At 46.4% G+C, this 27,936-nt stretch overlaps 1 protein-coding gene across 3 annotated transcripts in view; it reads left to right on the forward strand.

Moving 5' to 3' along the window:
* Nucleotides 1-20,941: 20,941 nt before the first annotated feature.
* The window catches only part of ACSBG1 (acyl-CoA synthetase bubblegum family member 1), a 65,685-nt gene continuing 58,690 nt past the window's right edge, over nt 20,942-27,936 (forward strand). For all 3 annotated transcript variants that reach the window (XM_049852850.1, XM_049852851.1, XM_049852852.1), the window contains exon 1: nt 20,942-21,107. In XM_049852850.1, coding sequence (XP_049708807.1) covers nt 20,974-21,107 — 134 coding nt within the window. In that variant the 5' untranslated portion in view covers nt 20,942-20,973. The remainder of the gene's footprint in view (nt 21,108-27,936) is intronic.

A 27,936-nucleotide genomic window follows, 5' to 3' on the forward strand; every position in this document is an offset into this window, starting at 1 on the left:
GCTGCTTGGGCCACTTGCCAGGACTCCGAGGGCTGGGCCTGGTTTTCTGTGCTCCCCATTCCCAGCCATCCCCTGGGGAGGTCACAAGCAGAAGCTGGGGAGGTCCCCAGACTCAGAGTAGAGTCTGGCTCCCTGGCTCCCTGACATTGGGGGCTGTTGCCAGAGGAAGGTACTCCCAGGCCAGCTCTCAGGCTCAGAGAGAGTGACTTGTATACGTGCCCCTTTATCCCTGTGCAATGTCCCAAGTCCTTTCCTTCACGTTTGCCAGGTTTCTTCTCCCCTCTAGGCCTCCATTTCCTCATCTGTAAAATGAAGTCAGTGGGCTAGAAGAAACCTGGTCTCCAGACCCTTTCAGGTCTGACATTCACAGACCTGGCAGGCTCACTGGGCTTTTATTGAACTGATTTTCAAAGCTTTCTTGACCCCTGCACCTCTGCCACCCCAAGGGACAGGCATGAATATGAATGTAGTTATCGTACAGGTGAGGAAACCGAGGTGCTGAGACATGAAAGTCCAGGTTGTGTTGACTCCCCATCTAGTGCTCCTTCCCAGCCTCAGCCCACTCCCCCAACTTTGGGGACAGACAGCCCAAGGGAGGTGCAGCCTGGGCAGCACCAAGCACCCTCAGTCTCAAGGCTCTGTCACTGACAAGAGCCCTAGAGAAAGTGGCCCAAACTCCATTCTGTCCCTGCATAATGTACCTCTGTCCCAGTGTCAAGAGGTATTGTTTTGTAATAACAATAACAAAAACTCTTATTGAGAACTTCTGTGCTGCTCACAGTGCTTTCTGGATATTCAACTCACTACAACCCTGCGAAATAGGAATCATCGCCCAGCAAAACCCAGTGCCCTCGAGTTGATTCCGACTCATAGCGACCTTATAGGAAGGAGTAGAACTGCCCCATAGAGTTTCCAAGGAGCTCCTGGCAGATTCGAACTGCCGACCCTTTGGTTAGCAGCCGTAGCACTTACCCACTACGCCACCAGGGTTCCCGGGAATCATTAGGATCTCCATTTTATAGATGAGAAAACTGAAGCACAAAGAGGTTAAGTGACATATCCAAGGTCACACAGCTCCCAAGTGGCTATCTTATCCCAAGTTCCCTAGAAAACAGGGCCCAAAACAAAGCTGATACCCTAAGACTTTGGTTGGGAGCACGTTCCCAGGGCACAAGAGTGAGGGAAAAAAGGAAGGAAAACAGAAAAGGAAGGAAAGCAAAATACAAGGTACCACGTGTTGCTGTGGATTCTGTCTCGTGGAGACCCCGTGGGTGTCAGAGTAGAGCTGTGTCCCCAGGGTTTTCAGTGGCTGATCTTTCAGAAGTAGATCACCAGGCCTTTCTTCCAAGGCACCTCTGGGTGGACTTGAACCACCAAACTTTCAGTTAACTGTTTGTGCCACCCAGGGAGTGAATGTTTTTTTGAGTTGTTCATCATTTCACGAGAAACCATAGCTCTCTGCTCTGTCATGAATGGCATCTAGACAGGCCCCGTGCACCACACTTTGGGCCATTCTGTTGAGAGGAGAAAGGGAGAGGAATTTCCTGTGGTCCTCTTCCCATCTCCTGTGTCTCCACAGGAGGGAGCCAGTCTGCAGGGAGTAAATGAGCCTGGCAGGAAGGGAGAACGGACCAGAAAGGTGGAGAGTGTGCGTCCAGGTGGCTGACCTGGTTCCAGTCTTCCCCCGCCTCCTATGCTTAGTTGCTCAATCCTGCCTTGTACTGCATGAGTTGTTTTATTGTCCTTTATTCCTTGTTAGAGTCTCCATCCCTTGCAACCAGGTGGAGTGCCCATTCTACAGATGAGGAAACTGAGTCTCAGAGAGGCGAGGTGACTTGGCCTAGGTTACATAACTAACCCCAAAGCCAGTGTGCTCAGCCTTTACCCTATATTGCCCAGATCCAGTACATACACCCTCGATCTAGATCTCTCCAGGCAAGAGAAAAAGTGCCTCTGCTGCAGAGGCTGGACAGGCTTCTGGGTTTGCTCCCTTCCCTCTCTTCTTCCCTAATTTTCTCCCCTAAAGGACTTGGTCCTGGGTGCCCCCTGTCCCCGTCGTACACTCCCAGCCCTGTCCCCACTCATTAGTATCCTCTGTGCACCCACCTTCTGCCCCTGCTCATAGGAAAGCTCTGCCCTGCGGCCTAAGTTTAGGAGAATCTGAGGCCTTGGGAAAGGAGTTTGAGCCTCAGAAATCTCTGGGTTCTATTTAGAGCTGGCATAAACTCAGCTCTGATCCTGAGGCCCAAAGACTACCCCTTAAGTATACAAGGGGCCAGAGAGGACACAAATCCAGCCCAGGTCCCCATGCCTTCAGGGACACAGGGATCTTGCAGCTCTGGTTGGGACACAATGTCCAGGGCACACTGGGGTGGTTTACACAGATGTCTTGGGGGTGGAGGATCAAGGAAGGACATTTCTGGGTGTGGAAGTGGCATTGGCAAGATCAGGTAGGTGGTTTTTGGGAAACTGGCTGGCAAAAGTCTCTGAGGCCAGCAGGGGTCAGCAGAGGCCTGTTGCTCCTATGGTCCTCCTGCGCTCTGGGACTGGATTGTGAGGCTTTAATCCCTAGTCCCTGGGAGAAAATTTAAAAAAAAAAAAATTTTTTTTTTTTTTTTTTTTAATACCCAAGCAGTACAAGCAGGAGCCCTGGTGGCACAGTGGTTAAGAGCTTGATTGCTAACCAAAAAGTTGGCAGTTCTAAGACAGGGAACAGATGGGCTCCCAAATCTGCAAACAAAGTACAGGAAATGGGCCGGGGCGCAGAAACAAAGCCATTCCCCAGAACAATGGGACAGGGTACCAGAAAACAGCCCACGAACTAATTTAAAGTTGTCCTTCAGAAGCAGCTGGATAAAACCAGCCCCAGGGACATGCGCAGAACGTACACCTGTGACCGCTGTGTGACCTTCCACCAGGGGCAGTGAGGGGCTGCATCTGTAGCTGGGGAATCGAACTCAGGGAACTAGAGGCTGTGCAGGTGCAACACCCCATAAGTCCTGACAAGTGCGAAGAGCTGGAGATGGAAAACCAAAAGGGAAGAACATGCTCAGTGTTTCTCAAGCTGAAAGAACTGAAGAAAAAATTCAAGCCTCTTGTTGCAATGGTGAAGGATTCTGTGGAGGAAATACTAAACGTCTCAGGAAGCATCAAAAGAAGATGGAAGGAATACACAGTCATTATACCAAAAAGAATTAGTCGATGTTCAACCATTTCAAGAGGTGGCATATGATCAGGAATCGATGGTACTGATGGAAGAAGTCCAAGCTGCTCTGAAGGCACTGGCGAAAAACAAGGCTCCAGGAACTGATGGAATATCAGTTGAGATGTTTCAACAAACAGATGCAGCACTAGAGGTGCTCACTCATCTATGACAAGAAATATGGAAGACAGCTTCCTGGCCATCTGACTGGAGGAGGTCCATGTTTATGCCTATTTCCAAGAAAGGTGATCCAACCGAATGTGGAAATTATAGAACAATATCATTAATATCACACACAAGCAAAATTTTGCTGAAGATCATTCAAAACCTGCTGCAGCAGTATATCGACAGGGAACTGCCAAAAATTCAGGCTGGATTCAGAAGAGGATGTGGAACCAGGGATATCATTGCTGATGTCAGATGGATCCTGGCTGAAAGCAGAGAATACCAGAAGGATGTTTACCTGTGTTTTATTGACTATGCAAAGGCTTTCCACTGTGTGGATCATAACAAACTATGGATAACATTGCAAAGAATGGGAATTCCAGAACACTTAATTGTGCTCATGAGGAACCTTTGCACAGATCAAGAGGCAGTTGTTCAAACAGAACAAGAGGATACTGATTAGTTTAAAGTCAGGAAAGGTGTGCATCAGGGTTGTATTCTTTCACCATACCTATGCAATCTGTATGTTGAGCAAATAATCCAAGAAGCTGGACTAAATGAAGAAGAACGGGGCATCAGGATTGGAGAAAGACTCATTAACAACCTGCATTATGCATATGACACAACCTTGCTTGCTGAAAGTAAAGAGGATTTGAAGCACTTACTAATGAAGATCAAAGACCACACAGCCTTGAGTATGTATTGCACCTCAACATAAAGAAAACAAAAATCCTCACAACTGGACCAATGAGCAATAAACGGAGAAAAGATTGAAGTTGCCAAGGATTTCATTTGACTTGGATCCACAATCAACAGCCATGGAAGCAGCAGTCAAGAAATCAAAAGACGCCTTGCACTGGGTAAATCCGCTGCAAAGGACCTCTTTAAAGTGTTGAAGAGCAAAATGTCACCTTGAAGACTAAGGTGCGCCTGACCCAAGCCGTGGTATTTTCAATCGCATTATATGCATGTGAAAGCTGGACAATGAATAAGAAAGACTGAAGAATTGATGCCTTTGAATTGTGGTGTTGGAGAATATCGAATATACTAAATTATGGACTGCCAAAAGAACGAAAAAATCTGCCTTAAAAGAAGCACAAACAGAATGCTCCTTAGAAGCAAGGATGGCGAGACTGCGTCTTACATACTTTGGACATGTTGTCAGGAGGGATCAGTCCTTGGAGAAGGACATCATGCTTGGCAGAGTACAGGGTCAGCAGAAAAGAAGAAGACTCTCAACGAGGTGGATTGACCCAGTGGCTGCAACAATGAGCTCAAGCATAACAACAACTGTAAGGATGGCTCAGGACCGGGCAGTGTTTCATTCTGTTGTGCATAGTGTCACTATGAGTCGGAACCTACTTGACAGGACCTAACAAGAACAACAACGAATCCCCGAGGCCTCCGGGACAGGAGCCATCTTAGAAAGCTACTTCACGCACTCCTTAGTTAACCTATCCCCACCCAAAATGGGCTACTTGCCGGAAAACCCCGTATGCCTCTGAATAAACATGAATCTTTTCCCATCCCAAAGCCTTTTAAAACCCATGCAAATCCTTTTTTCCATGAGTCAGGGGTAAGGGTAGCTTAGGCCCTCCTCATCTCCACTTGCAAGCCTCTTCAATAAAGCTTTGCTCGTGTGGGAAAGTCTTCGTGCCTTACCGGCTCATTCTAAACCAGTGAGAGGCAAGAACCTTATTCGATTCCGGCAACATTTCCAATCCTTGGAAACACTTTGGGGGCAGTTCTACACTGTCCTATAGGGTTGCTTTGAGTCGGAATCAACTCCACCACAATGTGTTTAGTACAAGCACTAAACCGTAAAGTGGCCCAGAAGAGCTGATGCTAAAAACATACGGCAATGCTCCCCTATCCAAGCCCTGTTGCTGTTGTTAACTGTTGCAGATTTGGCTGACTCAGGGCGATCCCGTACACAACAGGATCTGACAGTCGTGATCCACAGGGTTTTCACTGGCTGATTTTTGGAAATAGATTGCCAGGCCTTTCTTTCTGGTCTGTCTTAGTTAGGAAGGTCTGCTGAAACCTGTTCAGCATCACAGCAACATGCAAGCCTCCACTGACAGACAGGTAGTAGCTGACACATATAGTACTTTCCACCCAACAACAACACAGTATACATTCTTCTCCAGTACACATAGATCATTGCCCACACAGGCAATATATTAGGTCACAAAGCAAGTCCCAATAAATTTAAAAAGACTGAAATCATACAAAGTATCTTTTCCGGCCACAGCTGAATGAAACTGGAAATCAATAACAGAAGGAAAATTGGAAAACTAATCCATACTGAAGGCTGTAGTCTTTGATCTTCATCGGGAAATGCTTCAAGTCCTCTTCGCTTTCAGTAAGCAAAGTTGTGTCATCTGTATATTGCAGGTTATTAATGAGTTTTCCTCTAATTCTGATACCCCTTTCTTCTTCATGTAACCCTTCTTCTCAGATTATTTGCTCAGTGCATAGAGTGAATAAGTATCGTGAAAGGATACAACCCTGAGGCACATCTTTCCTGATTTTAAACCACGTACTATCCCTTTGTTCCTTTCAAATAACTGTCTCTTGGTCTATGCACGGGTTCCTCAGGAGCAAATTAAGCATTCTGGAATTCCCTTTCTTTGCAATGTGATCCATAATTTGTTATGATCCACACAGTGGAAAGCCTTTGCATAGTCAATGAAACACAGGTAAGCATCTTACTAGTATTCCCTGCTTTCAGTCAAGATCCATTTGACATCAGCAATGATATCCCTCGTTCCATGTCCTCTTCTGAATCTGATTTGAATTTCTGGTAATTTCCTTTCAATGTACTGCTGCAACTGCTTTTGAATGATCTTCAGCAAAATTTTCATTGTGTGTAACATTAATGATACTGCTCTACAATTTCCACATTCTGTTGGATCACCTTTCTTTGGAATGGGCACAAATGTGGATCTCTTCCAGTCTGTTGGCCAGGTAGCGGTCTTCCAAATTTCATGGCATAGATGAGTAAGTGCCTCCAGCACTGTTTCTGTTTGTTGAAACATCTCAATTGGTATTGTGTTAATTCCTGAAGCTTGTGTGTGTGTGTGTGTGTTTGTGTGTGTGTGTGCACTGTAGGTGAAGGTTCACAGTTCGGGTTAGATTCTCATACAAATATTTATACACATATTGTTATGTGACCCTAGTTGCTATCCGTATAATGTGACAGCACACTCCCCCTTTCCACCTCTGATTTCCCGTGTCCATTCAACCAGCTCCTATTCCTTTCTGCCTTCTCATCTCGCCTCCAGACAGGAGCTGCCCATTTAGTTTTGTATATCTACTTGAACTAAGAAGCACACTCTTCATGAGTATTATTTTATGTTTTATAATCCAGTCTAACCTTTGTCTGAAGAGTTGACTTTGGGTGTGGTTTTAGTTCTGGGCTAACAGAGTGTCTGGAGGTCATGACTTCTGGGGTTCCTCTAGTCTCAGTCAGACCATTAAGTCTGGTCTTTTTACATGAATTTGAGTTTTGCACCCCACTTTTCTCCTGTTCCATCTGGGACTCTCTGTTATGTTCTTTGTCAGGGCAGTCATTGGTGGTAGCCAGGCACCATTTAGTTCTGGTCTCAGACTGATGAAGTCTCTGGTGTATGTGGCCAGTTCTGTCTCTTGGGCTATTATTTTCCTTGTGTCTTTGGTGTTCTTCACTCTTCTTTGCTCCTGGAGCCTTGTTTTTGCCAATGCCTTCAGCACAGCTTGGACATCTTCCTTCAATACCATTGGCTGTTGATCATATGCTACCTACTGAAACGATCGAACATCCATCAATCCTTTTTGGTACAGTGACTCTGTATCCCTTCCATCTTCTTTTGATGCTTCCTGCATCTTTCAATATTTTGCCTATAGAATCCTTCAATATTGCAGCTTGAGGCTTGAATTTTTTCTTCAGTTCTTTCAGCTTGAGAAACGCCAAGAATATCCTTCCCTTTTGGTTTTCTAACTCCAGGTCTTTGCACATTTTGTTATAATATTGACTTTGTCTTCTCAAGCCACCCTTTGTTCAGCTCTTTTACATCATCATTTCTTCCATTTGCTTTAGCTATTCTACATTCAAGAGCAAGTTTCAGCATCTCTTCTGACATCCATTTTGGTCTTTTCTTTCTTTCCTGTCTTTTTAATGACCTTTTGCTTTCTTCATGTGTGATGTCTTTGATGTAATCCCACAACTGGTCTGGTCTGCAGTCATTAGTATTTACTGCATCAAATCTATTCCTGAGATGGTCTCCAAATTCAGTGGGATATACTCAGGGTCATACTTTGGCTCTCATGGACTTGTTTTAATTTTCCCCAGCTTCAACTGGAACTTGCATATGAGCAATTGATGGTCTGTTCTGCAGCTGGCCCCTGGCCTTGTTCTGACTGATGATAATGAGCTTCTCCATTGTCTCTTTCCACACATGTAGTCAATTTGATTCCTGTGTTTTCCATCTGGTGAGACCCAAATGTATAGTTGCCATTTATGTGGTTTAAAATTGGCATTTGCAGTGAATAAGTCATCGGTCTTGTGAAATTCTATCAGGTAATCTCTGGGTTGTTTCTATCACCAAGGCCATATTTTCCAACCACAGATCCTTCTTTGTTTCCAACATTTGCATTCCAGTCACCAATAATTATCAATGCATCTTGATCACATGCTTAATCAATTTCAGATGGCAGAAGTTGGTAAAAATCTTCATCTTTGGTATTAGTGGTTGGTGCATAAATTTGAATAATAGTTGTATTAACTGGTCTTCCTTTTAGATATATGAATATTATTCTACCCCTGACAGGGTTGTACTTCAGGACAGATCTTGAAATGTTCTTTTTAACGATGAATATGATACCATTCCTCTTCAATGTGTCATTCCAGGCATAGTAGACCATATGATTGTCCTATTCAAAATAACCAATATCAGTCCATTTCAGCTTACTAATGCCTAGGATATCAGTCTTTATTTGTTCCATTTCATTTTTCCTACACTCATACTTTGTACATTCCATGTTCTGATTATTAATGGATGCTTGCCGCTGTTTCTTCTCATTTCAAGTCAGGCCACATTAGCAGATGAGGGTCCTGAAAGCTTTACTCCACCTATGTCATTAAGGTCAACTGTGCTTTGAGGAGGCAGCTCTTCCTCAGTTGTATTTTGAGTGTCTTCCAGCCTGAGGGTCTCATCTTCTGGCACTATATCAGACAGTGTTCCGCTGCTATTCATATGGTTTTCACTGGCCAATTTTTTCAGAAGGTGACTGCCAGGCCCTTCATGCTAGTCTGTCTTAATCTAGAAGCTCCATTAAAACCTATCCACCATGGGCAACCCTGCTGGTATTTGAAATACCTGTGGCATAACTTCCAGAATCACAACAACACAAGCCACCACAGTAAGACAAACTGACAGGTGAGTTTAATATGTTATGCAGTAGGAAATATACATGTATGTGTAGTCCCTGGAGGAGGACATCATGCTTGGTAAAGTAGAGGGTCAGTGAAAAAGACGAAGACCCTCTGTGAGATGGACTGCCACAGTGGCTGCAACAATGGGCTCCAACATAGCAACGGTTGTGAGAATGGCATAAGACCAGGTGGCATTTCATTCTGTTGTATGTAGGGTCACTATGAGTTGGAACTGATATATATAAATATACGTGTATATACAGATACACATATGTGGGTATGTATGTGTATATATTGAAGCCTTTAATTTGTGATTTCACAAATCTGTTTGCTTAGGATGAAGCTGGAGTTGATTTTTAAATTTTAAAAGTGAGTTGACATTGCAAACACACTAAACACCATTAAATTGTATCTTCTTAATATAATTATATATTATGTGAATTTTACCTTGATTTTTAAAAAAAATGTGCTGAGGTGAAGAAAGCTATTAAATGATGTACAATACTAGAAGTATGCAGATATGGCAAAAATCATAAAGAAGGTTAAGAGATTGATTGGGAAGCAGTGATCTTGGTGATCTTGACCCTCAAAGTTGAAAATTAGTGAGAGTGGCAATTACTTTGTTATGTCAATATCATTCATTGCTGAGCTGAGCAGCTTGCCATGACCATTTTTTTTTTATTATTATTGTACTTTAGGTGAAGGTTTACAGAACAAATCAGTTTCTCATCAGACAGTTAGAACACACATTGTTCCATGACGTTGGTTAACAACCCCACAACATGTCAACACTCTCCTTTCTCAACCCTGGGTTCCCTATTACCAGCTTTCCTGTTCCCTTCTGCCTCCCAGTACCTGCACCAGGGCTGGTGTGTTCTTTTAGTCTTGTTTCATTCCATGAGGCTGTTCAATCTTTGGCTGAAGGGTGAATTTCAGGAGTGACCTCATCACTGAGCTGAAAGGGTGTCAGGGGACATATTCTCAGGGCTTCTCCAGTCCCTGTCAGGCCAGCAAGTGTGGTCTTTCTTTTTGAGTTAGAATTTTGTTCTACATTTTTCTCCAACTCTGTCTGAGACCCTCTATTGTGATCCCCATCAGAACAGTCAGTGGTGGTAGCCGGGCACCATCTCGTTGTGCTGGACTCAGTCTGGTGGAAGCCATGGTAGATGTGGTCCTTTAGTCCTTAGGACTAATCTTTCCCTTGTATCTTTAGTTTTCTTCATTCTTCCTTGCTCCTGAAGGGGTGAGACCAGTGGAGTATCCTAGATGGCTGCTCACAGGCTTTTAAGACCCCAGACGCTACTCACCAAAGTAGAATGTAGAACATATTCTTTATCAACATGTTTTGCCAATTCAGCTAAATGTTCCCCAAGAGCCATGACCATATTTCCTTCACCCTAAGGCCAGTGCCACAGATCCGGAGCTACACAAGAAGCAATATGCTTGGCATCAAGGACATGTGAACTCTATTTTCTCAAACTCGAGGGCTTGTTTATAATCATGCCACAAGTTAGTTCGGTTCATATTTGTACCATGGCTTTTTTTTATTTTACTGTAGCAAAACACACATAACAAAAAAATTGCCATTTTAACCATTTTTAAGGGTACAATTCAGTGACATTAACTACACTCACTCTGATGTACAACCATCACCACCATCTATTTCCAAAGTTTTCCATCACAGAAACTCAGTACCCCTTAAACAATCACTCCCCTTCCTCTCTGCCTCTGATAACACTAGAACTTTGGTCTCTATGCATTTGTCTGCTCTAGATATTTCCTATCAGTGGGATCACAGAATATTTGTCCTTTTGTCTGACTTATTTCACTCAGCATAATGTTTTCAGGGTTCATGCCATATTATGTATCAGAACTTCGTTTCTCTTTATGGCTGAATAATATTCCAGTGTATGTCTATACCGCATTTGTGTATCCAATCATCTGTTGATGGACACTTGGGTTATTTCCACCTTTTGGCTATTGTGAATAATGCTGCAGTGAACATTGGTGTACACGTATCTATTTGAATACCCGGTTTCAATTCTTTCGGGTATGTTCCTAGAAGTGGAATTGCTGGGTCATATAGTAATTCTATGTGCAACTTTTTGAAGAACCGCCAAACTGTTTTCCACAGCATTATACATTGCACCATTATATGTTCCTTCCAGAATGCACAAGCGTTCTAATTTCTCCACATTCTCACCAACACCTGTTATTTTCTGTTTTTCTAGTACAAGCCATCCTAGTGGATGTAAAGTGGTATCTCATTGGGGTTTTGGTTTGACTATGACTTATTTTTGCAAGTGGCTTGTAATCACCTTTTATTTTTTTCTTATCAACCGAACACTAACGTGGTTTCAGCATATCTCCAGGTTGAGTCATCGTCTCAATCATCCACCTATTGCAGGGAGTCCCCCCTTCTCCCTGGAGACACCCAGGACCCATTTCCAAAAGGAGCTATTTGTTATGCAACAGTGGTTGTGGGTCCACACTCACAGGTCATTGGACATTCATTTGGCAAATATTTATTGAGCATCTATTCTACATCAGGTACTGTTTGAGGCACCATGGATAGAGCAGGGAACAAACCAGATGGAAATTCCTGCCTGCAAGAAGAACCCATTCTAGTGGGCAGACAAATAAAGGATAGAACACTTGTTATTGTAGGATTAGATGATGGCAAGTGCAATGGGGATTCCCTGGGTGGCACAAACGGCTAAGCACTCAGCTACTCTCTGAGAGGTTGGTGTTTCTAATCCACCCAGAGGCACCTCAGAAGAAGGGTCTGGTGATCTGCTTCTGAAGGTCATAGCCATTGAAAACCTTATAGAGCACAGTTCTACTCTGCCACACATGGGCCCACCATGAGTCTAAATTAACTGAACACCAAGTGCACTGGAAAAAAATAAATAGAAAATGGGTGGGGAGTGTTGGGTGGGGTGTGGTTTTAGATTGGATGGTCAGGGAAGGTCCCATCGAGAATGTGAATAAAGACTGAAGGAGGTGAAGGACAGAATCATCTGATAGTTGGGGAAAGTGCATTCCAGGCAGAGGGAACAGCCAATACAAAGGCCCTGAGACTGGAGTGTGCCTGGCCTATTTGAGGAACAGCAAGGAGGCCAGTGTGACTGGAGCGAAGTAAGAGAGAGGGAGAGTTGAGGGGCTGAGGTCAGAGAGACGGTGGGGCCAGATGACTTAGGGCTTTATAGGCCACTGTAAGGACATCAAGGAGCCCTGGTGGCCCAGTAGTTAAATGCTTGGCTGCTAATCAAAAAGTTGGTTGGAACCCACCAGCCACTCCACAGGAGAAAGATGTGGCAGTCTACTTCCACAGAGATTTATAGACTTAAGAACCCTATGGAGAAGCTCTACTCTGTCCTGTAGGGTCGCTATGAGTTGGAATCAAATAGACTCGAAAGCATGGGGTTTGGTTTTTTGTTTTGGTAAGGACTTCGCCTTATATTCAGAGAAGGGAAACCTTCGAAAGGTTCTGGAAGAAGAAAGATGTGTTCTCAAACTTTGGTTATAACAGGTCCTTTAGGGCCTCATCCCTGCACAGGGGGCCCGAGACCACATTCCGTTTCGGGTGGCTCACCTGGGTCCAGGACATGAAGGCAAGGTATCTCCACTCACAGGGGACAGGGCTCCACCCTCAGTACACACTGTCCTGAGATCCTCCAGCCCCGTCCCCTCCCATTTCAAGGACTCCTCACTCTCTGCTTCCCCCTTCCACTCTCCTTCTCCACTCTATTCTCACCCGCCTCCTCTCTCCTTTCCCAGGCCCTGTCTTACTTATCTCTGCTCTGGGAGAGGAAAGACTAGCTCTGCCCACACGTTTGCATCATCCCTAAGCCAGGAGTTTCCAAAAGTCTTTGTTTCTGTCTCAGTGTGGACAAAGGGAGGGAACCTGGTCCCCACAGGGCACCAATGAGAGCAAAGAAGGCAGAGAAATATGCAGAAAACCTTGCTGTCACACCAAGGTACAACAACACCCCAGGGGACTCCCCCTGACCCCACCAACTGCTGGTTCTGTGCCAGGCACCATCTGACTGCCTCATTCATGCCTCACTAGCAATCCCAGGAAGCGGCTACTACTACCTATCCTCATGGTGACAAAGCTCAGGATCAGAGGGGTGAGGTCCCTTGCCCATCCAAGATCAAACAGCTCATAAGCAGAAGAGGCAGGAGTTGAATCCAGGTCTGTGAAACTCCTGCCCACTGTTCCACTGTTCCTGTGGTTCCCTGTCTCAGGTACAGACTTCTGGGAGGATCTACAAACAGATAAGAGCTTTCCACATCAAAAAAGAAGAAAGGGACAAAATCAAAACATTGGTTACACAACTTGAACAAATAGAAGGAGAACAGCAAATGGAGCCCACAGCCACCAGAAGAAAGGAAATAATAGAGATCAGAGCAGAAATAAATGAAATAGAGAATAGAAAAACAATAGAAAGAATCAACAATACCAAAAGTTGGTTCTTTGAAAGGATCAATAAAATCAACAAACCACCAGCCAAACTGACAAAAGAAAAACAGGAGAGAACACAGATAACCCAAATAAGGGATCGGAGCCGGTGGGGGGGGTGTCATTACAAGAGACCCAATTGAAATAAAAAGGATCATAAAAGAGCATTATGAAAAACCATACTCCAACAAATTTGAAAACCTAGAGGAAATGGACAAATTTCTAGAGACACATGACCTACCCAAACTAACACAAAATGATGTTGAAAATCTGAACAGACCCATAACAAGAGAAGAGATTGATAAGGTAACTAAAAAAACAAAAAACTCCCAATAAAAAAAAGCCCTGGCCCAGATGGCGTTACTGGAGAATTCTACCAAACATTCAGAGAGGAGCTTACACCAGTACTACTCAAACTATTTCAGAACATAGAAAAGGAAGTGATACTTTTAAATTCATTCTATGAAGCCAGCATAACCCTGATACCAAAACCAGGCAAAGACACCACAAAAAAAGAAAATTACAGACCAATATCTCTCATGAGTACAGGTGCAAAAGTTCTCAACAAAATTCTAGCCAGTAGAATTCAATATCATATCAAAAAAATAATACACCACGATCAAGTAGGATTCATACCAGGTATGCAAGGATGTTTCAACATTAGAAAATCAATCAACTTAATCCACCATATAAATAAAAGGAAAGAAAAGAATCACATCATCATCTCAATCAAGCAGAAAAGGCATTCAACAAAGTCCAACACCCATTCTTGATAAAAACTCTCAATAAAATAGGCAAGAAGGGAAATTTCTCAACATAATAAAGGGCATCTATGCAAAACCAACAGCCAACACCAGTTCTAACGGAAAGAGGCTGAAAACATTCCCCTTGAGAACAGGAACAAGACAAGGATGCTTGTTATCACCACTCCTATTTAACATTTTGTTGGAAGTCTCAGCTAGAGCAATAAGGCAAGAAACAGAAATAAAGGGCATCCAAATTAGTAATGAAGAAGTTAAATTGTCCCTATCTGTGGATGATATGATACTAAGAAAATCCGAAAGACTCCACAAGAAAACTACTGGAACTAGTAGAAAAATTCAGGAGAGTTGCAAGATACAAGGTAAACATACAAAAATCCGTTGGATTCCTGTACACCAATGCAGAGAATGATGAAAAGGAAATCAGGAAAAGAATACCATTTATATAATAATAAAATACTTGGGAATAAATCTAACCAAGGATGTAATGGACCTATACAAGGAAAACTACAAAACACTGTGGCAAGAAACCAAAAGAGATCTACATAAATGGAGAAACATACTATGCTCATGTATAGGTAGACTCAACATTGTGAAAATGACAATTCCACTCAAAGTCATTTACAAAAACAATGCAATACTGACCCAAATACAAACAACATTCTTTAGAGATGGAAAAACTTAACATTAACCTTATATGCAAAGGGAAGAAGCCCTTGATAAGTAAAGCACTATTGAAGAAGAAGAATAAAGTAGGAGGACTCACACTACCTGATCTCAGAAACTACTATACAGCTATGGCAGTCAAAACAGCCTGGTACTGGCACAATGACAGATACATTGACCAATGGAACAGAATTGAGAACCCAGATGTAAATCCATCCACCTATGGTCACCTGATCTTTGGTAAGGGCCCAAAGTCCATCAAACGGGGAAAAGACAGTCTTTTTAACAAATAGTGCTGGAAAAACTGGATGTCCGCCTGCAAAAAAATGAAACAGGACCCATACCTCACACCATATGCAAAAACTAACTTGAAGTGGATCAAAGACCTAAATATAAAGCAAAAAACCATGAAGTTCATAGAAGTAAAAATAGGATCAACACTAGAAGCCTAATACACGGCATTAACAGGATACAAATCACAACCAACAACACCCAAGTTCCAGAAGATAAGCTAGATAACTGGATCTTCTAAAAATTAAACAATTATCCTCATCAAAAGACTTCACCAAAAGAATAAAAACAGACCCTACAGATCAGGAAAAAATTTTTGGCTATTACAGATCAGACAAAGGTCTAATCTCTAAAATCCACAAGAAAATCCAACATCTCTACAACATAAAGACAAATAATCCAGTTAAAAAATGGGCAAAGGAAATGAATAGGCACTTCACCAAAGAAAACATTTGAGCAGCCAACAGACATGAAGAAATGCTCACAATCTCTAGCCATCAGAGAAATGCAAATCAAAACTGCAATGAGATACTAGCTCACCCCAGCATTACTGGCATGAATCAATAAAACAGGAAATAACAAATATTGGAGAGGCTTTGGGGAGATCGGAACTCTTATACACTGCTGGTGGGAATGCAAAATGATTCAACTTTTTTGGAAAACGACATGGTGCTTCCTTAGAAAGCTAGAAATAGAAATACCATTTGATCCAGCAATCCCACTCCTAGGAATATATCCTAGAGAAATAAGAGTCACCACGCCAATAGATATATGTACACCTATGTTCATTGCAGCATTGTGCGTAATAGCAAAAAATGGAAACAACCTAGATGCCCATCAACAGATGAAAGGATAAACAAACTGTGGTACATACACACAATGGAGTATTATGCAACGCTAAAGAACAACGATAAATCTGTGAAGCATCACATAACATGGATGCATCTGGAGGGCATTATGCTGAGTGAAATAAGTCAGTTACAAAAGGACAAATACTGTGTGAGACCACTGCTGTAAAAACTAATGAAAAGGTTTACATACAAAAGGAAACAATATTTGATGGTTACGAGGGAGGGGAGGGGTGGGGATGGAAAAACACTTAATAGACAATAGATAACTGGTAACTTTGGTGAAGGATAAGACAGTACATACTACTGCGGAAGCCAGCACAACCTGTACAAGGCAAGCCCCTTGTAGCTCTATAGACACATGAACCTGAGGGAACGAATTGCTGCGCTGAGGGCTGTGGGGACTGTGGTCTCAGGGAACTTCTAGCTCAATTGGCATACAGAGTTTATAAAGAATATGTTCTACATTCTACTTTGGTGAGTAGTGTCTGGGGTCTTAAAAGCCTGTGAGCGGCCATCTGGGATACTCCACTGGTCTCACCCTTGGGGACCAAGAAGGAATGGAGAAATCCAAAGACATAAGGGAAAGACTAGTCCAAAGGACTAAGGTGCCACATCTACCATGGCCTCCACCAGACAGAGTCCAGTACATCTAGATGGTGCCCAGCTACCACCACCGACTGCTCTGACAGGGGTCACAACAGACAGTCCCAGACAGAGCTGGAGAAAAATGTAAAACAAAATTCTAACTCAAAAAAGAAAGACGAGACTTGCTCGCCTGACAGAGGCTGGAGAAACCATGAGAATATGGCCCCTGACACCCTTTCAGCTCAGTAATGAAGCCACTTCTGAGGCTCACCCTTCAGCCAAAGATTGAACAGTCCCATGGAACAAAACAAGACTGAAGGGGCACACCAGCCCTGGGGTAGGGACTGGAAGGTAGGCGGGAACAGGAAACTGGTAATAGGAAACCCAGGATTGAGAAGGGAGAGTGTTGATATGTTGTGGGGTTTGTTAACTAGTGTCATAGAATCATGTGTGTACTGTTTGACGAGAAACTAATTTGTCCTGTAAACCCTCCTCTAAAGTTCAATTAAAAAAAAAAAAAGATAAGAGCTTTCTCTCTAGAAAAATGCACAGGCATGGACCCACACATGCGCGCGCGCGCACACACGTTGCCTGTGACTTCAGAGGGTTCTCAGATGCCAGGGAAGAACCATCCTGTGCCATCCATTAAGCTGCCTCAGGAGAATGTTCCCTTGGGGCTGAAGCCCACCTTGCCAAACTGCAGTGGGCCCTGGAGCCACCCTATTCCCAGCTGGCAAGCTCTCCTCACTCCACCCGTCCCCCAAGCTGCCAGGCCACAGAGCTTCTAGCTGTTGCAGAGAAATTAGTTTTGACCCTTACATCTGTTGTTGTATGCCTTTGAGTTGATTCTGACTCATAGCGACCCCATGTGACAGACTGGAAATGCCCTGTAGGGTTTCCCAGGCTGTAATCTTTACCGATTGCCAGGTTTAGTAGATTGCCAGGTCTTTCTTCCACGGAGCCTCTGGGTGTGTTCGAACCGCCAGCATTTTGGTTAGTAGCCCAGCATTTAACATTATGCTACCAGCGTAAGTCCAAACTTCTGCTGTTAACAAACTCAAGTAAGCAAAATTGCAACTGTATTTTTCTGTAACTCAATGAAACCTGTTTTTGTACTTGCCCTCTCCCCTTTCTCCTAATGGCAGAATATGTAATCTGTCCATTTCACAAAAGCTCTGTCATTTTCAGGGTCAAACTTGGTCAGGTCCTGGCAGCTCCAATGGTAGGAATTTATCCTACAGCTAGACTAGTTTGAGCAAACAATGCCGGGATAAGGTTACTCATTGTAGCGTTATCTGTAACAGCAAAGGCTGAAAACCTAAATATTCATCAGCACCAGAAAAAAGCTCAGCTGCCATCGAGACGATTCTGACTCATGGCGATCGCATGGATGTCAGAGTAGAACTGTGCTCCATAGGGTTTTCCATGGCTGATTTTTTGGAAATAGATCACCTTTCTTCTGAGATGCCTCTGGGTGGACTCTAACCACCAACCTTTTGGTTAGCAGCCAAGGGCGTTAAACACTTGCACTGCTCAGGGACAGGGCTGGTTACATGCATCACAGCCCAGTCCTTCAGAGCAATGCTCTGCACACCAAAAGTGGAACCAGGAAGCTGTCAGGGCAAAGATACGGGAAGCTCTCCATGCACACGGTCAAGCGTAAGAAACGCAACAACGTACAAAACTGCATATGCCGTGTGTTATCATTTGCATGTGTCCAGAATGTCTCTAGAAAAATGTGAAAGAATTTTTTAACAGTGGTGCCTCTGCGAGAGAAAATGGGGGAGGGAAGGGGTGAGAAGACCGGGAGAAATTTTGACTTTTCAGTGTGAAGCCCTTTGTACCTTTTACAGTTCTACTCTATTAGTCCCTGGGGCGTTAGTGGTTCCCTGGTAGAATTCTCACCTTCTATATGGGAATTCCCGGTTCCCAGCCAAGGCACCTCATGCACAGGTACCACCCAGCTGTCAGTGGAGACGTCTGTATTGCTACGATGCTGAACAGGTTTCAGCAGAGCTTCCAAACTAAGACGGACTAGGAATAAAGGCCTGGCGATCTACTTGCGAAAATCACAACAGTCCAATCTGCAACCAGCCATGGGAGTTATAGCTCTAAGAGGGATGCAGCTGCTTCCAAAATGCAGCCAGCAGGCGGGGATCGAGAGGAGTGAAAATCCCAGCTCTCTTTCTGTCTACTTTCTGTTCTCCAGGCGGTGACCCACATTGGCCTAACTCAACCAGAACCCAGGGGTCCGAGGAGTGGGTGATGCCCACACTGGTCATCTCCAGGGCACAGAGCGGGGCGGGGAAGGGTGGAGCGGGAATGTGGGGACATATGGAGAATAACCAGCACAGGCTTCTATTTTCCCACTCAAGATTAAATTAGCCCACCATTTTATAAAAGCTACATCACACTCCACTTCCCCCTGTACTTCTCTTTAGCATCTGTCCCTGCATCAGTTGTTTGTTGAGATGCACTTTGGTCCCGGTCCTCAGGTGGGGTCAACTCTCTGCCTGGTAACCAGTGAGATGACTGTTTGTTCCCATCAGCCTCTGTTGCCAGGCCCCCGACTCCACCTTCTCTTTGTGGGGACCATGAAAACCCCACCCACACTCACTACCTGCTCTAAGGGCTCAGGATGCTGGAGGGAGAGCCCCTGGCCTCTGTGGAGGAAGTGCGGTTTCCAGGCCTTCTTACCCTTGGCTCCCTGGGACCATCTGTCCTCTGTGGTCACATCAGGCTGGCCCATGCTGAACACCTGAGGGCCTCGTCACCATCTTGGGCTCACTTGGAGGCAAGCTCAGGTCCTCACCACCTCAGATCTCCACACTGATCTAGACCTGGCCCGAGGGAGTTCTTCTCCAAACCTTCGCCTGAATCCCTCCTGGCTTCCCTTTGAACTCTCTTCCCTTTTCCAGCTCCCAGGACCCATAAAAATCTGAGCGATGGAGACAACAGGGGAGGAGTGAGGGACGGGGTTTGTTCTGCCTCACACACTTCTTTCCAAACTTTTCCAGGCTTTCATCTTCACCAAGCCTTTTGAACTTGAAAGTTCAAAAATTCAAGAATCTTAATTTTCTGATTGAGTTTCTCTTGGGGTGGGGGTGCACCGATTCATCACTCACAGTGACGTCCCACTCAGCACAGCCAATAAGTCCACGGGCACAGCTCTCCCCATTCCCGTCTCATGTCCAGTTGGAACTGGTGGCCACGTTGGCTGGCCTCCAGGCCAACACTCTCATGATCCAAACAGTTAAACCGAGGGCCAGAGAAAGGCAGGGATCTGTCCAAGGTCACAGGGGACGGGCCAGGGGAAAATCCAGGCTTCCTATCCAATGTACCATCAGCAGTACTGGGGAGGCAGCATCCAGGGGCCTGAGGCCGTGCCCTCAATTTGCTTGGACACAGCCCAGCTCTTTCTCAGCCCCTTGCCTTCACCACAGTTAGGACAGCATGACCTGTGGCCCGGTTGGACCCACTGCCCCTTTAGGGGGACGTCTCATAGGAATGCCCACCAAAGCCTCCTGTACACAGTGAGCCTTGGAGGGGAGATTTCTGGTCCTCAGAGAAAGCCCTCTGTTCTCACAGCCCTATAGAATCCCCCACATCTGTTTATGGATGCCTCAAATCCCACCATTAACATCCTTCTTTCCTGTAACTGAAGGGTCAGATTTGTGCTTATATCAGGTGCCAGAGGAAAATCACATCTCAAAGTCCTAAACCAAACCCAGTGTCATCGAGCTGATTCCAACTTATGGCGACCCCATGTGTTTCAGAGTAGAAGTGTACTCTATAGGGTTCTCTAGGCTGTGACCTTTTGGAAGCAGATCGCGAGGCCTTCTTCTGAGGAGCCGCTGAGTAGTCAAGCTCTTAACTTTTTGCACCACCCAGGGAACCTCCAAGGTCGTAGGTCTCTATTAGGCCTGCTTCGGTGTGAATGCTGCTACCAACTAGATAAGAGCCGCTGGTGTTGGAGACAATCTTTCCTTCTACCAGACGAGGTCTTGTGAGGGCAGGAGCCATGGATATCTCCTCCTTCGGTCTCCAGTCTGCAGCGCAGGGCCCGCGGGAGGTTGGCTGAACAGGTGACCTCCTTGCCAGGGGCTGTGTCCAGCTACCGCTGAGGCAAGGTTATCACATGTGGGCAGCCGAGTTAGCAGCCACCTCAGGTGCACGGTCCAGATTTGTGCTGAGAGCCCCTTTTACTCCAGTGTGGCCTTTTAAAGCCAGAGGGAGGTTTCCTGGGGGCCCAGATGCCCAGAGTCCATTGGCCAGAACTCCTGGGAGAACAGGAGTGGATTTGCATCAAAAAGAACACAGACTTCATTGAAATTCTCCTCATCCTGAGTGAAACAAAACAACAAAGAAAAGGAAAGTTTTAATCCTGAGCAACTTCGCTGCTGAAGAGTGTTTTGAGCTTCTAAAAATAAAGAGGAAATGAGTCTTTTTGGGCCTTTCCAGTCTCCGCCTCCCCCCCCCGCCCCATGCCCGCCCCCACTGCCCACTCAAGGCCAACTTCTTGCCACTGGGCAGCCAGAGACCAAGCTGTCTTCAGCGGATGTCTGCAGCAGATGCCACACAGTTCTGGAGCTGGACGCAGCTTCTCCCCTCCCAGGGACCCCAGCATGCCTGACAGCAGAGAGGCCCCACAGGAGAGTGGGCAAGACACAAGCCTGGGGACCACGCAAGCAAACTTGGGGACCAGGTAAGCAGGTGGTCAGGTCTTCTGTACACTGAGCCTGTGGGCCAAGTTCTGGTCTGGACTCTGCTGTGTGAACCTGGGCTAGCTGCTTCCTCTCCGGGCCTCAGTTTCTTCACCTGGGAAATGAAGGAAGGGTCCAGATGATCTTTAAGGTGGAATAAGCACCGGACTGGGACGCTTGATGTTTGAAGCGGCGACTTAGTATCTGCTCTTCTACAGAGGGCAGGAGTTGAGGGTCTCAGCCCAAGAATGAGTCACATCACAGAGGTATGAGTTGGGGGCTGCAATTGGATGGGGGAAGGATTTTTCAGTCAGTAAGAATTTTCCCTGTCTCCCCAGGGGGGCCTTTGGCAGTAGGGCCAATGACAGACAAGGACAGGAACCAGAAGTCCCATCTCCAGCTTGCTGTGTGACATTGGCCAGTCCCTTCCCTCTCTGGGGTGCAGTTTCCCTGTCTGTACATGAAAGCAAGGTTGGCGGTTTCCTGAAGCCCCTCTCCTGTGGGTCTCCTGCTAACCCATGGTCAGAGACCAGATGCCGTTGAGTCAATTCAGACTCATGGCAATCCCATGTGTGTCAGAGAAGAACTGTGCTCCATAGGATTTTTAATGGCTGGTTTTTTGGAAGTAGATTGCCAGGACTTTCTTCCAAGGCATGGCTGGGTAGACTTGAACCTCCAACCTTTGGGTTAGCAACCGAGCGTGTTAACTGTTTGCACTACTCAAGGACTCCTATGATTCAGAGAAAGTTGATTCAATTTGTCAGGCATTCACCAATGCTCATTCTGCCCCAAGTGCTGTCCCTCCAAGGAGCTGGGGGTCCTGAGAAGATGGGGACCCAGTCCTGGCCCTGGGGACTCCCAGGCCAGGAGACAGGGAGAAAGCAGATATAAATACCTCTGGAAGCTAGACATCTGTGATCCATGCCCGGGAGGGATGCAGACCCCAGTGGAGGAGGGAAAGAGATGTAACTGGGGTACTTGAGATGGGCCTTGGGTGATCAGGGGGCGTGGACAGCCAGAGAGGAGAGCAGTGCGGGCAGAGGGAAGAGCTTAGACAATACACAGAAGATTCAGAAGACAGGAAATCCAGGGATGGGGGTCTAGGTGGCTGGAGTGCAGAGTGGGAGAAGGGCTGGAATAAATGCCCTGGTCTGAATCCTCTGTGGCAATAGGGAGAAATTGCCAGTGTTTGAGCTAGGCAGTGTCTGCCTGCTGGCTCCGATGGGAGGTCATGAGGCAGGAAGGAGGACCCAGAGGAGTCAGTGCTGATACGCCTCAGGGGTACAGTGGACCGGCCTTCCAAGGACTGGGGCTCTGAGTCCCACCCTGGGTCTCCTGAGACACCCGCTAAGCCATGAGTGGAATCCTGGCCTCCCAGAAGCAGCAGTTGCTCACCAGCAAGGCCTCCCAGCATGTGAGGCCCAGCCCCCTCCCTGGACAGGCACAAAGAGGCTGATCCCACTGAGGGTCAAGAAGACCCAGGAGGCAAGCTGGCCAGCCAGGGGTGGATTCTGGATCTACTCTGGGGCCTGGGTATCCTGCCATCTGCCCTCCTCCCTGGGGACCCAGGGATCAGGGAACAGGGGGCACAGGCCCCTCTGCCTCCATGACACTCACAGGCCTTTCTCAAAAGCTGTGTGTGTGGAACCAAGAAATAGGGTTTGCTGGTTCACAAGGTCTCCTCCCCCCAGTGGTGAGGCAGGACTCCAGGTGGGGGCCAAGGTGGGGGTCAGGAACACCCCAGGGTTTTTTGAAGCCCACCTCTCAGGCCCATGGTGATAAGTGGTGGCAGAGGGGCCTGGCCACCCACAGGACAACCTGCAGGAGGCGGCACCTGGGCTCACAGAGATTTGGGCCCGCTTTGGGGACCACTGAGGGGAGGCTGCCAGTGCTAGGGCAGAACCGCAGCCTGGTGCAAGGAAGGACTGCCTCGTGAAGAGTTAATAGGTAAGGGGCTCCATGAGGGGAAGAGAAGGGCTGAAAGCCCAGAGACAGGTTTCCAGTCCCACTACTTTTTTGCTGCTTGACTTTGGGCAAGCTGTTCAGCCTCCCTGAGCCTCGATGCCATCCTCTGTGCAAATGAAAATGTAATGCCAGCCCCTCCCCACTGACCTTACAGAAAAGCTGGGCAGATTACATCTGCTGGTGTGTATGAAAATGTTCTCAAGACCAAGAGATTATCTGTCACAGACAAAGTAACCTTCATAGCAACGCCCTGGAACTCTCTTAGCAGCAACTGGAAGGACTTGGGTTCCAGTCCAGCTCTGTTCCTGGCTGACTCTGTGACCCTGAGCCTCAGTTTCCCCATTTGTCAAGTATTGTTGCTGTTGTTAGCTGCCGTTGAGTCAACGCTGACTCCTGTCGACCTTACATACAACAGAACAAAACTTTGCCCGATTCTGCGTCATCCTCACAGTCACCGACATGTTTGAGCCCCTCGTCTCAGCTGTTGTGCCAATCCACTCACTAAGGGTCTCCCTCACCCTCCTTGGCCCTCCACTTCACCAGGCATGATGTCTTACTCTAGCAATGGATCCCTCCTGATGATGTGTTCAAAGCGATCAAGTTGGACAATATTCTGTTGTGATCCATAGGGTTTTCCTGGGTTGATTTTTGGAAGTAGATCACCAGGCCTTTCTTCCTAGTCTGTCTTAGTCTGGAAGTTTCCCTGAAACCTGTCCATCAGGGGTATTTGAAATGCAAGTGGCATAGCTTCCAGAATCCCAGCAACACACAGGCCACCACAGCATAACAAACCGAGAGATGGGTGGTGGGTCTGTCAAGCAGGGGATGATGATACCTGATCCACTTGCTCTGCAGAGGAGCTGTCAGGACAGAACTTTAAACCTTTTGCTAAACTTTGCTCTAAAGTCACCTAGACGGTGATTGCTGCGATGCCCCCCTCTCCTTCTCTGCCCTCCAGGCTAGCCCCAGCAGCGAAGGACTCCATCGCAGGCTTACCCATCTGCCCTGGCCTTGTGGCCATGGAGGCTATTCCTGGGGGAGGTGGGCCTGTATTTTCCAGTAGCCTTATAGGGGCTTCTCTTCAGCCTCTGCCCCTGGCATTGTAGTGACCAGGGGCAGGGGGAGGCTGAGAGCTGGAGGAGGGTTTGCACCCTGGTCAGACCCACCTACTTGCTGGGCTGGAGCCAAGTGGTATGGGCAGTGTCTGGGGGCAAGGAGCCAGGCTGGGGCCAGGATAGGCAGAACCCATTGGGCCCGAGTTGGCACCAGCCTGGCATTGGTCTGGCAACTCGTATTCTGTGTCCTTTGAGGCCGAGGTTGTAGACCATGCCATGCATCAGGGGCACCCATGGAGCAGATCCAGGGGCAGGCCTGAGCCTGGGCCTGGGCCCTATTCCTGTCCAGCCTTCTGCCCAGTGGAGAAAGGGCTTCACAGGAGCTGGGATGAAAGGTCATGAGTGCCCAGGATGGCAGGCAGGAGTACCTTCGTGTGCTTGCAGCAGAGGTGCAGGTGGCCACCAGGCCCCTCAGGTTGGAGCCGGGGTAACTCCTAGGTCTGAATAGGCTGGTGTGGCCAGGCTGGGGGAAGTAGGGGGAAAGGCATGTGGGCAGACAGGGCCAGAGGAGACAGAGGGGGAGCATCTGAGGTGTGGAAGCAGCAGAAGCCTGGGGAAAGCCTGGTTTTAGGGAGGTGAATCTGGCCATGTTGAGTACAGGCTGGACTAGGGATTGGCTGCAGGCAGGAGGTCAGGAGATGGGAGCCTGCAGGGTAGAGTCTGGCCCAGGGAAGGATGAAGGATGATGAGGCTCTAAATCAAGCACACACCTTGGGCTCCAGCACTACCTGCCCAAAGACTGAGCCCAAAGAGGAGCCCCTCAGAGCCAGGGATGGGGGCAGCCACAGGAAGCTGCTGCCAGCTCAGGAAAGAAGGCCTTTCTCTCTGCCAAGCCTAAGAGGAGCAATCATAATGCGAACCCTACCAGAGGATGGAGGCAGTGGTGGTTCAGTGATAGAAGTCTCACCTTCCATGCAGAAGACCCTGGTTCAATTCCTAGCCAACGCACCTCATGTGCAGCCACCACCCATTTGTCAGTAGAGGCTTTTGTGTTGCTGTGATACTTGAACAGGTTTCAGTGGCTTCCAGACTAAGATGAACCAGGAAGAAAGGCCTGGTGATCTACTTCCAAAAATTAGCTGATGAAAACCCTATGGATCACAGCGGGTCCATCTGCAACCATTAATGCAGGTGGCGCAGGACTGGGCAGCCTGTGGTTCTGTGGTACGTGGAGTTGCGATGAATTGCGGGTAGACTAGATGGTAGCTAACAATAACAAAAGCCAAGAGGATACAGACATTTTTAAAAATATGGAATATTCTGGATCTTCTAGTTCTGAGATTCTCCCTCACTCCACCCCCACCTCACTCTCCTGTGGGATTCCCCCCCCCCCCCGAATTTTTGATAGCTTGACAGCTTCTCTGTTTTCATACACACGCATTCATTTATTTATAAATTATTTATTTTGAATATGTGAGGCACTGTGCTCAGCACTGGAGAACATCTTAGAAAACAAGACAAATCTCTCCTTAAGGAGTTCACATGCTTGCAGCAGAGACAGACATTAAACAAATAATTATACAATTACTTGTTAAGCTATAACTGTGATAGGTGCCAGGAAGGAATAAAAATATATGGAGGGAATACAACAGGGCCCTGACTTAGTCTTGGCGTCAGGGAAGGCTTCACTGGGGAAGCAACATTTAAGTCAAGACCTGAAAGATAAGTAGAAGTTGGTTAGGGGAAGAGCTTTCTAGGAAACGGGAAGATCATGTGCAAGGAGTGAGAAGGAGTTTGCAGTGTTTGCAGACCTAAAAGGCCAATGGGCACAGGGCAGAGGATTTGGGACTGTAATCTAAGAGCCACAGGAAGTCAAGGTGCTGGTATCAAGAGTCCCAGGACAAAGAGCAGGACACATTTGGGAAGCCTGTGGCCCTGGGGCTGACTAGCCCTGATCCCAGACATCTCATTAAAGATCTGGATGCCTTCCAGAGGCAGGTCAGCCTGGGCCAGCCCAGGGTCCATGTAGGTGCTGCTGACTTGTTAGCTGGGAGCAGCAGAACCAGAGCTGACCTGGAGTCAGGATGCTGGGCCTGGAGCTGACTCGCTCTGTTCCCAGGAAAGCTCCTGAATGGCAGACTTAGCCCCGCAGGGCATTTTAGGTCACAGAGCCCAACACACTCTACCACGACATTCACGTATCATCATTCTGCTCTGACTCGAATACCTCCAGAGATGGCGAACTTACTACTTATCTCTTCACCTTTGCAAAAGGTGTGGTTCCATCTAGAGTCAGTGGTGTTGGGAGAGAGCCCTATCTCACACTGGGCCCTATGAGAGACCCCCAGGTCTTGGGTCTGCCCACTCCTCTCCAGAGACTCCTTGGCTCCTTGCAAGGGAGTCTGTGAGAAACACCTGAGATCAGGGCTGGGAAGATGCTTTGGAAACTGTAAAGATAGTGACTGTGTGAAGGCTACCTAGAGCCTAGCTTAGGCTCGAGCCCCAAGAAGCTTTGAATAAAAATTTTCATTTGGAAAATTTCCATCTGCAGAGTTAATAGCTTGCTTCTTATTAATGGAAGCAAGTTTTTCACATGGTGAGTGGTACAGACATTAACAGTAAAATCTGATGACTTTTGACAAATGTATGCCCCAGTGCAATCAATAACCCAATAGAAACACAGAGCTTTTTTTTTTTCATTGTCCTTTAGATGAAGGTTTACAAAATAAACTAGCTTCTCGTTAAACAGTTAGTACACACACGGTTTTGTGACATTGGTTACCAACGCTATGACATGTCAACACTCTTCTTTCTCGATGTTGGATCGAAAGAGGGATATTACCAGCTTCCCTGTCCCCTCCTGCCTTCTAGTCCTTGCCCCTGGGCTGGTGTACCCCTTGAGTCTCATTTTGTTTTATGGGCCTGTCTAATCTTTGGCTAAATGGTGAACCTCAGGAGTGAATTCATTTCTGAGCTAAAAGGATGTCCCATGCCCATAATCTCAGGGTTTCTCCAGTCTCTGCCAGATCGCTAAGTCTGGTCTTTTTTTTTTTTTTTTTTCTGAGTTAGAATTTTGTTCTACATTTTTCTTCAGCTCCGTTGGGGACCTTCTTCTGTGATCCTTGTCATAGCAGTTGGTGGTGGTAGCTGGGTACCATCTAGTTGTGCTGGACTCAGCCTGGTGGAGGCTGTGGTAGTTGTGATCCATTAGGTCCCTTTGAACTAACTTTTCTCTTGTGTCTCTGGTTTTCTTCATTCTCCCTTGCTCCACATGGAGTGAGACCAGGGGAGCATCTTAGATGGCCACTCGCAAGCTTTTAGGACCCCAGATGCTACTCACCAAAGTACAATGTAGAACATTTTCTTTTTGAACTATGTTATACCAATTGAGCTAGATGTTCCCCGAGACCATGGTCCCTACAGCCCTCAGCACAGTAGTTCAACTCCTCAGGAGTCTAGATGTGTTTATGGAGTATTCGTGACCTTGCCTTGAACAAATTGTGCTGGCTTCCCCAGTACTGTGTACTGTCTTACCCTTCACCAAAGTTACTCTTATCTATTGCCTATTTTGTGTTTTTCCATCCATACCCCTCCCTTCCCTTGTAACCATCAAAGATTGTTTCTTTTTTTGTGCAAACCTTTTCATGAATTTTTATAGTAGTGGTCTCATGTAATATTTGTCCTTTCATGATTGACTTATTTCACTCAGCATAATGCCCCCTAGATTCATCCATGTTGTGAGATGCTTCCCAGATTCATCATTGTTTTTTATCATTGTGTGTATGTACCACAGTTTGCTTATCCATTCATC

The sequence above is a fragment of the Elephas maximus genome, chromosome 13, assembly GCF_024166365.1.
Source record: "Elephas maximus indicus isolate mEleMax1 chromosome 13, mEleMax1 primary haplotype, whole genome shotgun sequence".
Lineage (NCBI taxonomy): Eukaryota > Metazoa > Chordata > Mammalia > Proboscidea > Elephantidae > Elephas > Elephas maximus.